This window comes from Melampsora larici-populina (assembly GCF_000204055.1).
Source record: "Melampsora larici-populina 98AG31 unplaced genomic scaffold MELLAscaffold_41, whole genome shotgun sequence".
Taxonomy (NCBI): Eukaryota; Fungi; Basidiomycota; class Pucciniomycetes; order Pucciniales; family Melampsoraceae; genus Melampsora; species Melampsora laricis-populina.
The window spans coordinates 575,702-590,821 of NW_006768805.1; the positions used below are offsets into that span (position 1 = coordinate 575,702).

Consider the following 15,120-nt stretch of genomic DNA (forward strand, 5'->3'; position numbering starts at 1 on the left):
CATCACATGACCGGGAAAGAAAGAGGCTTTGAAAATGAAGCAATTAACCAAAGAAGAACAATGCAGGAAAAAAGAGACGTCCTAGTTCATTCCCTACAATATGACATCTACAGATACAGAGACTTTCAATAAAATGACCAAATTGAATTGAGAAGACAAAGAAGGCTAAGGTTTCCTGAACTCCTACTCAATCCTAGATTAACCCGGTTTGAAAAACATTCAGCTACAATGAGTGAGAATAAGGTAGTCCAGAAAATCAGAGAAATCGTCCTGGTCCACATCAAGCGTTTCCTCAGAATCATCATGGCCATTGTGTTCGCCGGTGTGGTCTGGATCAAGAAACTGCTCATCCTGCGTAAGCTCTACCTCTATGACTTTGTGACGAAAGTTATAGACCAGTTTCAAAATTTTTGACTCGACAACTTTGAGTCTCTCAAGGTTCGGATAACCAAGAATGATGATGTTGGCGTCCATTGCTGCCATCTGCACAAACGCTTCACCAATGGCACCAGAATCATGCAAAGTGATGGATTTGGTGAGGGAAGTCACAGCGAGGTGCTCCCATGAGAGGTCTATAAATTTGAGCCAGGCTCGAGGGCCATGAAGATCGACATCCTGCCATATCCTGAATACGAACATGCAAAAAATTCGATTAAGTGAGAAGCTGAGTGAGAGTGGGAGAATGATGATTTCTTACACTTGACGTGCAATTTTTTGCCACCCTTTACAAACTTCAGAAAGGACATAGCGATGAACCCCATTTTCAAAGACTTCGATTCGAGAGAAGATGTTGAGCTGAATGCAGGCTGGAATTCTGGCCCAGTCGAACCTTCGGTCTAAGTCGATGACCGATTCTGCCACTGATCATGAGCACAAATCAAAACGTGGATGGGTTTTCCATGGAACATTAAGTCAGTCATCTTCGGCCTTCTGAAAAGAAATTAACATAATATAAGGGATAGGTATTCACTAACTTGATTTAATCTTATTGAGACTGAAAAGTAGAGGAAAAATCGTGGATCACCAGAGTTCTACACTTCAAAGTAAATCTGATGAAGATGAGCTCAACATTCAATAGTCAATATGAAGCTGGACGCTTTCATACTCAAAGTGGTCCAACTCAACGCAGGGCTCAACACCTCTTTGTCTCCGTCACAGAAGAACACTTCTTTGTCTCCGTCAAAGAAGACTTTCGGAAATTCAGCATCCTTGGTTGACCTTCCCCCACGGCGGCTTGAGTGGAGTCTTCAATCACGTGGTCTGTGAGGTCGTAGGTTAACACGACTCAAAGGGGACGTCTTAATATAAACAATCGGTTTTGGAATTGTGATAAATATGAGACAGAGACACGAATATTTTTGAGATTCATGATGTGGCGGCGTTGAGGTTTGTTGTCTCATCTTCGTGGTATGCCCGACGATGTGTGAAAAAAAACCTATGTCCAGATCTACTTGTTGAAAAGATGACAAGTAGCAAAGGTTCAGAGGGGAATCACGGTGAATGAAGGTAACTTGGTTCTTGAAATGAAGATCCCAAAATTCACTCGAATATCAATTTTGACCCGTGTCACCTTCAATTGAGAAGGCGAGATGATTCAGATCCATTCATTGCAGTGGGTAGGTGAACCGTGCCATTGTACAAGCCATCAGAGCGTCGGAGGGCGAACTGACTGATCGCAAACTCTGGTATCTTGCCGAGACACGGTGTAAAACCCCCTTGTGCCATCTCATGATCGTTATACAGTTGTAATCCCTTTGAGTTTTGGTGATCTTACGACTTGAACGTATTATCGAGAAGAGAGAAAATCTATGAATCAAGCCACACAGGTGGAAAAAAATTGGAGGGATCTGAGGTCATTTTTTGAAAGTTGAGAGAAGGTGACTCGAGATTCGGTGTTACTCGTGTGTATGTAACCGGTGAAAGTTGATCACATACAAAATGATGTAGATGTGACAGGTAATATTACTCCTGACATGCACTGTGACACCTTGGGTCCGATGCGAACTGGCTGAACTTGCTGAGCAACAATTCAATTTGGTGAGGACGTGTACCTCCGGAATCCGTTATCTCTACACATCGCTCTCTTTGACCCAGTTTATAAAATCTTTTCAGGTAATTCCCTTCCTGTTCTATGCTGGACTACCAGAACTTGATTGCTCTTCTATGATTTTAAAGTAGTGTACACAAGCCTTATTTGTTGTTTGTAGATTTCTCGCCTTCGTTATTGTGTTCTATTTGTCGAGGATATCAATATTTGTAGTGCTCTGACATGTTTCATTCTTTTTTTCGTTTGTTTGATTATATACAACTACAAAGAACATTAAATCTCTGATATATTACGTGGACCCTTTCCCTCACTTTGTTTTTCATTAATCTGGGGTTTACCTTACGAAGTTAATTAGTCAAATGAATGGCTGTGCATCATCGTACCATTTCACGCTTTGAGCCATCAATTGGAGCGACGTGGGGTTCTCTAAACAGGTCCTCAAGATCATTCTTGAACAAACGAGCGACAACATACTCATGACAAAGGGGAAGCGGCTATACCCTCAGTCAAATGATCATCATGCTGAGTTGACTCACCGAAAATTCACTGCACCGAGTTCAGTGGACATAGATGTATACCAATTTCATTTTCTATTTGAGAAGGCACTTCCTGAATTCTGATACTCACAAATTCATCCAGTTTTCAGTATGGCCTCCCCAACTGGTGTCGAATCTAATCCTACTCCAATCCCATCTTCACCGAAGGCAATATCTTCCGACGCCTCGTACGATTCTTACCACTCGGCTGAATCTCACACTCTCGCTTCCTCCGAAATTTCAGATCCTTTCATTAGTGATGAACCTATCAATGCTCCGCCCCCTCCATCGTCCGTCATCTCCTACCAGCTTCAAGCTATAGTTTTACACGACCATCTTCATAAATTTTTAGTTGTTTGTGACAACACCGCCGAGGTACCCACGGCCACCAAAAACGAGCTTTTAGAGGTCCTTGCCTGCTTCCATCCGGGACTTCGTTTGGACCCAAGAATCGAGGAGGCAACTTTATCAGAGCTATTCAAGTTACTTGTCCGGCCTTATTTCGAAAGCATGGAGGATTTCGATGAAGAGACCAATGCGATGCTCTATTGGGGCGTACCCTTTGATATGAGTCCAAGCGGTTATCAGGTATGTCACTGCATAATCCAACTGATCTCCAAAGAGCCTTCATCTATCAGATTCACAATACTAATATTTGCATGAAGCCATGCTTGATTTCACTCAGTTGTTGACTGTGAAGAATTTCGGCTACATATCTGTACTACATGTGACTCTCGAGGTACCTGCGCAGAATTTTTTTTCAAGTACACCACGGCCTTTGTTCATTTTGCCTCATAGCGAATTCTATTCTGGCTTTTCAAAATCATTCTCAATCTTGATCCGATTCCTCGATTACTCAGTCTCTTGTAGTTTTACGTTTCATCTTGAAAACCCACTATTTTAAACTTTTTCTCTTTTCACTTTATCTGTACTCCAACGACTTTTCGACTTCTTGGATCACCCAACATTCTCAATTCCCACGAGTATCTTCATCCTTTACAAAATGTCACCCTTATATCCAAAGATAACCGTGCTTACCACTGAGAGCGTTAATTGAAATTGACACCGGCTGCTTGTGTAATTGAGATCAAATCAATTGTGTAATGGATCTACATATTCACGTTTTAGGAAGTCTCTATCTCTTGTAATGAATTTCATTTCTCTTTGTTTGAATGATGTGTCTTGGATTTCTCAGGGTGTTGTTGTTTTTTGTAAAGTGAAGCTATCTAACACTGTTTCACATCAGATCTACCGTCTTGATTCTTGAATGACAAACCTACGAATTCGCCCTAACTGAAACTGATAGTCGAGTGTACTTGGATGTCCAAGAGTAATTGACCCGCCCGAGGATTTAGTCAAGGGAGGCTATGTACTCGGGCGGTGGGAGTTTGATAGTTTAGGGATCAGCTAAATAGGATTTAGCCGTTTGGTAGGTTTTTTAGTAAGGTACATACTATCTATGTAGAACTTTCTAGAGAGTCATTTAGAACACCAATCCACACAACTCGCTGTCGTTCATATCACACCCTTCAATTCACCTTACCATTCACCTTCTTTCTTTAAGCTCAAAACAATTTCAAGTATCATTCAACACAGCTTCCTTCGATTCAGAACGCACCATTCGATTTACCTTGACTCTTTGACCTGAAAATAATTATCGTCTCCAGGTATGTATTTCAAAAGAACACTTCATTGAATGACATCTTCCATCGTCATTCCACTGATAATAATACCCTACATTCCAGATTTACATCAACTTTGAATGGATATACATACGAGCACATTGAAATCGCTCATTTGCTACGATGAAGTATTATGAAATTGACGTAGGATGTTCGCATCGATCCAATGGGAATACATTATCGTAAGTTGCTAGAGGTTTATATTACTTTGTTCAGATGTACGACCTTCATTGTTACCTTCAATCATCCTCCTTAATACCAAATGTAATGACTGACTTACGTGTTTACATGTGCTTTAATTCTTATCTTTGGGCCTTTGATACATCAGCACAAAGGTCTCAATAAAACGCTTCCATTCATATTTCGTCTTCGAGGGTTCTTTGATTGTCATTTTGGGCGGTATCTAATCTTTTTTGTGCTCATTTCTAGATAGACAAATTATACAAATGGCTCACCTTACCAGTTCCCCTCAATCTTCAAACACACTTCAAGCTCGTTACATGCAGGTCAACTACTGCGATCATGAAGAACCCCCAGATCAGGAGTGCCAACATGTTGATCAACATGTTACGGAAGACAACACCAGTAATCCTTGTCCGTCATCATTTATAATCCAAACCCAGGCGGACCATGTCTTCTCATTGTGGCTCATTCTTACTTTTCCATTCAAGCTATAGGCTGTCAATCTCGACCCACTCAAGATGATAGCAAACAAGATAGCAAACAAGCAATCCCCATATGTAAGTATCTCCACCGTGTGTCGATTTACTTGCACTTTTCACTTACTACGGCCTCCTTCATTATAAGCGTGGAAACTTTCAGAGACTGTGGATAAGGCCAATTCTTCCGAAGTGGATCCCAAGCAGACGTGTGTTGAAGAAGAAGACCCATTTGTCATGGTCATGGATATTATAGAGTTTGTAAGAAACGATATCTCTCTTGCTCCAGGTGCCTTATATTTTTACTCTCAATTCTTTTCCGATCTTTCCAAGTCATTCAGCTCTGACCATGACAGATCCATGTACTTTTTTTTACTGAGGGAAGTTCAGAACTAACATGTCTATTTCAATGATCACTTTTCTTTATAGATTCAATCATTCAGGCGTCTAGATCACTAGGGATCCATGCCCAGAAGTGCCGCTCACACTGAGTCAACCGTGGTGTTCGATTGCATTTTGAACAAGCAAACGTTATTTTTCTGATGGGTCTACACTTGTTGCTCCTTTGTTTTTCTGGTTTTGTGATGAGGGCTACCTTTTTCCTCGAGAGATACTTGCTTTAATACTATTCGACATGTTGGGAGTGAAATTTACGCTGTTGTTTCAGTGCCATCAGCACCCAAGATCTTTTATGGGACTTCTGTCTGATTAGGAATATCAGTTTTCACGTTACTTCTGCTGAGTAAATTTTACCGATCGTCCAGACCTTTCAACCGAAAATTTGATTAATCTTCACAATCCCAGCCAGTAAACTTCAACATCTATGAGTTGAATGAAGTAACAGTACTGATTCCTCCTTTTGGCATAGAACAATTGCAAACTACCCGGTAGTCATCCAACTTCTGTTGAAGATCCAATCACACATAACATTTGGATTCAAAACGTGCGTTGAACCCCCTTTCAGACATGGATCACCCTAAGTCTAGGCTGACCTTTTCACATTCATTGTTGATTTTTTTTACTGAGTTCTCCCTTTAAAAAAGATGAATGGTATTTTGACAAACCAGGTAGGGAAGCTCAAAGGCACTCAGCACTCAGAATAACAAATCCGCCAAGCTTCTTCCTCAATGGGGGTATTCTGCTCTAACATCTTTCTTTGATAACAGCCAAACCCATTTATAATGTCTCATCTTTCATACTTCAATTCATTCGTTCCTCGCTACTGGTGCTGGACTCCGGTCATATTTATAATCCTAGTTCTCACCCCGAATTTTTTCTCTGACCAATATTCCCTGTTATATACTTTCAATTTTTTCGGCCGAACGCCTATTCTCCTCGTTAACTGTGCTGGACACAAACCAACCTGACTTTTATTCGTTTTTTTCCGTTCATACCTTCCCTTGCTCTCAGCGAATCTTAATTACAGACACTTTCTTTTCACTTCTCAACTTCTTTGAACCCAAGTCAAGCTGGTCTTGCCAAGTTGAATAAACATAACATATTGGCTTGATCTGTGAATATTTCTGATCAGTCCGCACTTTAGTTCACTTGGTCTCTGTTTTGGTTACAGAATAATCTCGTTAAAACCCGATTCAAGATGCCACAGACACGAAGTCAGAAGCGAAAGGCAGAGCTCGATACACGGGCTGCTACCGAGTGTAGATGTAAGTTGTTCCTTATCTAAAGTTTCTCCAAGTGGTGTTTGTTGATTAGGATGTTGAATCTGTGTTTGTAGTGCATATCCAACAAAACGAGGGAATATCCGAAGCGACTATGAGATTAACTCTGATACAAACTGGTGTCTCTGTTGGTGTATTGGAAGGAATCTCCTCTTCCGCCCTTCAAAGTCTCTATCATTCTCGAATCACAAAGTCAAAAAAAACAAAAACCCACGCCGGCGTTCAACAAAATCATAAGCGAACTTACTGCACTTGGAACTCCAGGGCTCGACAAAGTGCGACAATTCCCACTAGTGCTTCACAATATTATAAAATGAGTAAAGAGGAGCTTTTGGAAATTTTGGAGCCATTTGATCTCAATAAAGAGTCCCTCAGTACTACAGCTCTCGCAAAACTATGCTATCTGTATCATTCAGAAATAAATGGTGTGTACCTTCTCTTAAGCTATGTTTCTTTTTGAGTGTTTCTCGCACTGATTCTGTTTCTATACAAATTCACTATGGGAAGCTTTGAAAAATCGAAACAACAATAAACAACCCACATCTCTCTCGCTGCGACCACCAATTGTCACGGAGGATATTGCTATCGATCATGACAATCCCCGTTACTCAAAACACACCCATCTTCGCTCACCAGCTGATAGTCCTAGTTCCACACCGAACCCAAGCGGCATGAATGAAGGTTCATCTAGTCGACTTATTGATCCCAACCCCGCCGCAGGAATAACTCGCTGCACTACTGACGATCAAGATAATCAATCTGATGAAGGTGATCAGCTTAATGATGATTTCGGTTCTCATGATGCAGGTAGTGTCGTTTTTATCAATCTCATTGAAATTTTCTTTTTTGCTCTATAGTACCACTGATGCATTTCCCTTTTTTATGACATAGGCAGCAGAAAAGCACCGCAAAAGACACTACTAACAGCTATTCCAGACCATGATGATAGCACACCAAGCCTGTCACCAAGACCATCTCGTCGTATAATCCAATCATCTCCTTCTTTTGATAACTTTCAGATTTATACTACGAAGCGGCATCAAGACTGCATTACGAAATCTCCAAACGACCAGGATCAGTCTGATCCAGATGATGAGCCACCTTCAGAACAAGACTCTACCACTTCCCGAAACAGAGATTCTAATCAGCTTTCCCGGAGAAAACACGTCAAAAACACCTCAGCCAGACCTAAGCGGAAAGTTCGCCCCCAGCGAGCTCATACGACCTATCGTGACAAAGGGAAACAGCGAGAAGTACCTAATCGTTCACTGTCTAGATCTTCATCAATCTCACCCAGTGAAATAGCGCGGAACCTTCAAAATCCCAACCATCCTAGATTACGTTACAACAAAGAAAAACAATGCGCCCGAAACGATCTTTCTGCCTCGCCATCAAGCGCATACCACGCACGCCGCCTAAGTGGCCTTAACGAAGGTGTCGGTCCTAGTTTCTCTGAAGGACATCAATCTGGTGCACAGGATGCCTCCAACAATTGTAGAAACACCGAAGACCGTGAGTCAATACCTTTCTTTTGACTATCAAGCTCTGGAGTTGATCACATTTCCAATGTAGAAAACAACTTTGGACATCAGTCAAGACCCACATTCTCAACCAGGAGGTCTCACGTTCCTTCGGCCACCCTCTCGACAAGGACAGATACTTCAGTTGAATGCCATTTACTTGACTTGGAGCGCAAAGTAACTTTTCTTCAGTCTAATGCTGGTGATAGAGATGTAGACATGGAAGAGATCAATCAAGAGGTTCAAAGAGTGTGGGAGAGCTTGGAAACCACTTTGAGGAATGTCCACATCTCTTTGAGGAATGCTAATCGAAACCAACGTGAACGGGCCAATGAGGAAGGACAACACAATGAGAACGAAGGAGATAATCAAGAAGACTTCCGGGAAACTACCCCAGCAGCTAAAAAGGCTGTGCTTCGTGTTTGTCTTTCAATCTATTACACCTGGTGTTCAATATTTTCCTTGTTATAATTAAGAATGACCTACTGATCACTTATGCATCTCGGAATCAACATCTAGGGTCTAGTTCGATTCCATCTTAAAGTTCTATATGGGCAGCGTAAAAATGTCAAAACTATGCCAGGTGGGGCATCACCTGCACAGCGAGCAGTATGGCTGCGGAAATCCATGCGACAGATGCTCACGATGGACCTCGAGGAGGCGGATGGCGAAGCAAATGACACCGACTCGAACGATCCACAGTTTCCCTATGACGGTGGACCAGGAAGTGAAAACACAAATTCTCAAGTTATCAGAACTATCTGGGTTATGATGCGTGGTGTGAAGATGGTCTCATATCGACTCAATTTCGAAGAATCACTCAACTCAAGAGAAAACACCTTCCTGCTGGAATTTGCGACGGCAAGCTTCATCAAGCTGGTTCAATGTGGCGAGTACAAGGGTATAACACCTGGAGACGTCCGACCGGAGTTGATTTTCAATCTTATGAAAACACATGCTAAAGACAGGCTCAAGAGGATGTAAGATTGTAATAAGTCAGGTTAAAAAATACGTGAAAGCTGATCCAAACTTCAATTCATTCATTTAATCTCTAGTTGGCGCGAACAACACAACTGGACTCCTGAGAGAAGGCAAGAGCGAGATAAGCGACAGTTGCGTGTTTCTCGCGCAAGAACGGTATGTACTACTAATCATCTCATCAATACAATCTGCTGCTCATATAAAGACTATGTTACTAATCACATATCCATACTTTCTGCAGCTGAAAGAGGACAGGCTTGATGCAGTGGGGTCAAAGGAATCTTTATGGCCTCTTGATCCATTGGTTACAAGATGTTGTAGCGATGACAAAACGGATGCAGAGGAATCGGCGGCTTTGGATTCAAAGGTCTGTAACATTCGTCGGTATGAGTGGCGTTCTGCTCGAATGGATTACATTCTTGATAAGATTGATGAGTATCGAGATAAGAGAGCTAGAGGCAGCCCAGGCAGTACACCGGGTGGAAATCCTTATCAAAGACGTATTCGAAGTAGAAACAATCCACTCAATCCTTCACCTCCCCCGATACAACTTCCTCTCGACTGTTACAATACAGAATGGTATGATAGCCTCGCACAGAATGCTAAGGATGAATTGGAGGTGCTTCCACCGATTGGGCTGTCTAAGTATGCACGTTTACTGAAAAGGTTATGTAGGGCTGGTGAGGAACAAATGTAGAGAAAAAAGAAATTCCAAGCTGAAACATTTGTAATTAACCTGATCATTGAAGATTGAAAGCACTACATATCTACCACAAACCACATATACTCTGACAAAGTGGCTTCTCTTATACATATATTGTCTGAAAGAGTAGAGTATCTGGCCGTAGGATGAGCAATACAAACTAAATTATTCAGTTGTGTTCTCAGATGTGTTTGCGGCAGGCTCGGGAACGGCCGTGGCTGCAGCGGCATCCTCGAAGTCGCAAGTGCGCTTACTAAGTTTGAATCAGCGAAAAGATTTCAAGGAAATTTGCCAGTTAGCACCTTGTTTGAAGATTGACCACTTTAATGTCAAAGGTCGGTTACTCACGTCTCTTCGGATAGTAGTGCCCAAAGATCCGCGACATCTTTGTAGAATCGTTTTGATGTGCGCTTATGAAGTTTGTATTCTTCTCCAGACTCTTTGAGTTGCTTTTTGTATAGTTTACGGTGACGAGTCACCGTGGGGTCCGTTGATCGCAATAACATCTTACAGTAGGCTATCACTTTCTGAGTGTCGTGCACCTTGTCGACGATGTTTATAAGGCGATCTTCTACCAGGTAGGCGGCGTTTTCGATGGCGTCAAGCTCGGAGATATTTAAGAATCGATATTTCTCTACATGATCCCCGACGACTGCCTTGAGGTTGAAGATTAAGCCAGCATCGAGGGTTGTTCCGACTAAAACACGGAAGTTGCTGGCACGTTCATCCGAAGTAGACCTCGATAACGATGAATCAGGCCTTCGATCGTGAACGGCCAAGTTTTTTAACTCGGGCATGAGGCCACGAACATCGTCAAGTAGGTAAGGTGGCAGCATGATCACTTCCTGGTACCCCAACTAAAACATCAGCTAACAAGATTTCAAAATTGAGATCAAGGAAAACCCACACGCACTTAATCAATGAAACAATCGACAGAGAAACCAATGATGATGGGCTTCCAAATTAGAGTATCTTGAGGATTTAAAAGCAAAACTACTTTGTTGGACAGACGCACTACCTGCTGACTTGAAAGGGCTACAGCAGTTGCAGGCTTGTACCCCACAACTCCTGGCTGTATTGACCAGATAAATATGACTCATCACCCGAAGTTCTTCGTTCTTTTACCATTGCCACTTATAAAGCGTCAACAAAACAACAATATCACATACGGGCCAAGACATCATCAAAGGAATATCTCTTGACCAACCATCAGCCTCATTACCAATACATGCATCTTACAAAAGTGTATTACAAGTTCAACACCATAAGTTAACTTCACCATAAGTTAAATTCAGTGTAAAATGAGAGATACATCTGGCATGCAGACCCAACAACACATGCTGGGTGATTGTAACACATTCAATGCTTAACTCATGGGTTAGACTGTCCACGGTGTTCATGTCTCTATCAATTATTGTTCACCCCAACAAAGATAAACTCCTGGCTGAGATGGGTGAGGGATCAAAGTCATAACCATGTTCCCACAGTTATATGACACACATCTGAGACCCGTCTGGTGGCTGCGGAAATGTGCATTCTGTAACTTGTGGGCTCATGGGGGTTTTGTACCATGTTGGGCCGGTACCTACATATGCATATGTTGGGTATTACACATGTTACATAATAAGAAGTATATGTAATCAGTACCCCTGGCTCAGGGGCATCTTTTGGAATGAGAGAAATTGACCCAGCTTACCTGTAATTGAGAGAAAATTCAATTGAAGTGTGGACATGGCTGGTATGACGCCTTGTTGGAATGATCACTCAGCACTTTCCAGGGACCTGAAGTAGGGTTTGGAGCCTGCCCTGTATGTGACAAAATGGCCCCGACTCTTTGCTCAGTCCTGGTCAGACCCAATATCAATCTCAAGCTGATCAGGGCCTGTCAAGGCCAGCTGAGAAGAAGTACAAGACTGTAGGTGGCAGTTTTGGTATTGCTCAGCCACTATTCCCTGGCATGTTTTGGGTGACTTCCATGAGGCCGGTGGCTCAGGGATGTTGGGCAGCTGGTTTGATCTGGCCAAATAATTATTCCCGCATTCAAAAAAATTCCCCTTGGAAAATTGGAAATCTTTTGTATAAATCGTTCAACTGAAACTTACCTCTCACACAAAGATGATCGCCTTCCCACGGTGTCAATTTTCTAAAATCGGATGGTATACAATATTCTTTGTGCTTGCGGCATTTTCTTCAGAGACAATACACACGTGTACGTTAGACGCCGAAGTACAACGGGACAATGCAACATACAGCTGTCCATGGGTGAAGACCGGCTTTGGCAATAACACAGTGACTCTTTCTAAACTCTGCCCCTGACTCTTGTTTATGGTCATGCAGAAGGCTGGAACGATCGGGAACTGCAAGCGGTGAAATGGTATCGGACAGTTCTCGTTCCCTTCATGTCGAAGCCTCATCTTTGGCAGACTTATTGAAATTCCCTTTGACTCACCCGTCAAAACACGGCATTGCAAGGCGTTGTCGCTGTAATGAGTGATCAATAATCGGGTTCCATTGCACAGTCCTCCCGCCAAGTGTAAGTTCCTCAATACCATCACTGATGCTCCGACTTTGAGATTCATTTCATGTGAAGGGAAGCCTGGGAAGTTGAACGTGTTCAAGACATCCACCGAAACCGGATTGCTGAAAGCTTCATCCATGAGATCGACAGACGTCGAGAGGTGATATTGGCCCGGCAAAGTATCCATAACGTAATCATTGATCATTGACATTGTGGCATTCAGTGGTGTTATGACGCAACGGTTTGAATAGTAGTCTATCAATTGAGGCCAGTCTTGATTCCTTACGAACTCCGCAGCTCCTTGGTATTCAGTATCTACAATATCGGAATCAAAAACACACGGAGGACGAATTACCGAAATCCGGCAATGCGTTAGAGGTAGTGTTGCAGTGTGCGTAGTCTGTAATCGCCCGGACCCTAACTCCAGCAACCACGCAGCAAAGGCGGTGTTCAAAGGGTCAGGTCGAGAAGTACATCCTCCGAGCCGGATGTTTAACGTTAAACGAAACCGAGTGATATGATTCCATAAATATGATGCCTTGAGACTTGCTGCGGCCTGTCCCATCAAGTTTGCTCGTCTCACAATTGGCAGGGTTTGCCTGAAATCCCCTGCGAACAACACCACTTTGCCTCCAAAGGGAAGATCATTACCAGTTAAATCTCTGAGCGTGCGATCCACACACTCAATAGCATGCTTATGCTGTATGGCCACCTCGTCCCAGACTACAAATCGTGTATCTCGAAGAGCGCGACCGACTTGATCCTTGATCGAAATTGGGCAAATTGATTCCTCGTCAACCACGATTGGAATTTTGAAGGCGCTATGAGCTGTTCGACCGTGAAGCAGGAGAAGAGACGCAATCCCCGCTGCCGAAACTGCCTGAAAGGGTATTTGCTTTCCGTTACAATGATGTAGTAGGTAATTAAGAACAAACGTTTTTCCGGTTCCGCCAGGGCCATCCAGGAAAGCGAGGTATGGTTCGTTGTTCATCAGTGCGTCAATAATGGGTCCAATAATAGATTTTTGCTCCGCCGTTAAGACCCCAAGCATGGCCTCACTTTTGCGAAGGCTTTGCTCCGGACTGATTTGATCGCAGGTACCAATATCGGGAAGGTCTGGGTCTAAGAGTAGTTTGCTATCCACTGGAGGTAAACCTACTGCATCAAGAGTCGATTCCATAGACAAAATTATCTTCTCGAATTGATATAATCCATAATTTTGAACATGATCTAGAGTTGGCGTAACGCGAGGGTTCAATCTCTTTATTTGATGTTCACAGTCATCTGAGAGGTTAGTAACATGCTCTGACCACAGTCGAGCTGGATCAGCTGGCGAACTATGGCATAAGATGATCGCAAGCATACACCTGAGTTGATTCCCGGTTTTCCATATCGCGGCTTCGAGCAAACTATTATGGTAATGTTGATCGCTAAGTAACAGGCCATGCTTATCCGCCGCTTCACGAAAAGTTGCCATGGCAATCCCGTTCACAGTTCTGAGATCTTCAAAGGAAGTCGGACCACGGATGTGAGAAAGCAGTAAACGTAAATAATATACGTCACCACGCTTGATATTTGCAAAATACACCCTCCCTACCGCAATAGCCCCATTCTTCCGCTTTGTCAGTTGCTTAGTTTTTTGGTTCCAAACGAAATGCTTGGGAACCTCGTTGTATTTGAGGCTCCGGATTGTCTGCTCAGAGTTTCGGAGTTTAACATTGGCTTTGCAAAGTCGAAAAAATTCAGTCAACGTTGTTCTTTCGGCCCGTCCAGTTTCCACTGCTCTCCGTAGACCCGTCGTATCTTGGAAATAAATGGTCTGATTGCCTTCAAGATGCAAAGCCAAGCGTTGTACCGGAGGGTATCTTCCCGCAATTGGGTACCTGAGCAGACGCCAAATTGCTGCAATTATGTATTAGTCAATGTTACTATGAACACGCGCATATGAACGTACCCTCAGGAGCACTAATAAACCGGGCGTTCAGGTAGGCCAAGATTTCATCCTTGGTTTCGTCGCCCTCCAGCTGAGCCATTGTTCTGTCATGGCCTTTTAGGATATATTTAAAAAGGTACTTAATAGATCGGATGCTGGCTGCAACTTCTACGTTGATGTGACATCCGAACTTCAAGAGCAAAAAACGATTGTACGGGACAACGCTACTGTTTTCATACGTCACTGGACCTTTGATGAAGCAGCGCCCGTTATTCGGTCGTTTGTACGTTGGATAAGAGTCCTCAGAGATTGAGGTAGTATCGCAGAAAGGCCGGGGGAATCCTTGAGTACAACCAGAGCCAGTCCAACACGGGAACTTTTCGCAAGGTCCGTGGAGCATATGTTGCGTTACCAGGTCAAATAATTGAGATTCGGTTTCAGGATCAGGCAGTTGTGCTGAGATTAGGCAGTCAATGTCTTCATTTGTAACCGGTCTTGAGTCATTGTCCAAGAAAAGAATGAGGTGACAATGAGGTAAACCTCGTTTCTGAAATTCACTCGTATATACATACGCAAGACACACCCCTAGGCGCTCGCGCTTGGTAACATCGTCTAGCAGCTCGTGCAGTTTGAGGTAGAAAACTCTAGCGACCAAGTCTGGTCGATCGTCAGGAGACTGCCCTGGTTCTGATTCATTCGTAATTTCAGGCCATTGCGGATTGGCTGTCATGGTTATGAACAGACTGGGATTGCCGTACTCTGCAACCAAACTCATTGAATCCTGATAGAGTTGCTGAAGGTGCCTCGGACCGCCGATGAAGCTTGACGGTAGAACAACTTTGCGGCCCACGATTTCATCCTC

At 43.1% G+C, this 15,120-nt stretch overlaps 3 protein-coding genes across 3 annotated transcripts; 1 reads left to right on the plus strand and 2 right to left on the minus strand.

The window, feature by feature from the left end:
- Window positions 1–219: 219 nt before the first annotated feature.
- Window positions 220–639, minus strand: MELLADRAFT_66294 (uncharacterized protein; the record flags this gene model as incomplete). Its single annotated transcript, XM_007414180.1, has 1 exon — window positions 220–639. One exon carries the CDS (start codon window positions 637–639, stop codon window positions 220–222), a length of 420 nt encoding a protein of 139 aa, XP_007414242.1.
- A 2,055-nt stretch (window positions 640–2,694) lies between these two features.
- On the plus strand, window positions 2,695–9,801 carry MELLADRAFT_110089 (uncharacterized protein; the record flags this gene model as incomplete). The annotated part of the gene is made up of 14 exons (XM_007414121.1): window positions 2,695–3,171; window positions 4,414–4,447; window positions 4,695–4,859; window positions 4,937–5,005; window positions 5,073–5,185; window positions 5,793–5,867; window positions 6,495–6,588; window positions 6,660–7,028; window positions 7,111–7,410; window positions 7,495–8,115; window positions 8,176–8,543; window positions 8,643–9,103; window positions 9,179–9,260; window positions 9,346–9,801. The coding sequence occupies 14 exons, from the start codon at window positions 2,695–2,697 to the stop codon at window positions 9,799–9,801; spliced, it is 3,684 nt and encodes a 1,227-aa protein (XP_007414183.1).
- A 171-nt stretch (window positions 9,802–9,972) lies between these two features.
- On the minus strand, window positions 9,973–10,643 carry MELLADRAFT_91318 (uncharacterized protein; the record flags this gene model as incomplete). The annotated part of the gene is made up of 2 exons (XM_007414179.1): window positions 9,973–10,060; window positions 10,156–10,643. The coding sequence occupies 2 exons, from the start codon at window positions 10,641–10,643 to the stop codon at window positions 9,973–9,975; spliced, it is 576 nt and encodes a 191-aa protein (XP_007414241.1).
- Between the last annotated feature and the right edge of the window lie 4,477 nt (window positions 10,644–15,120).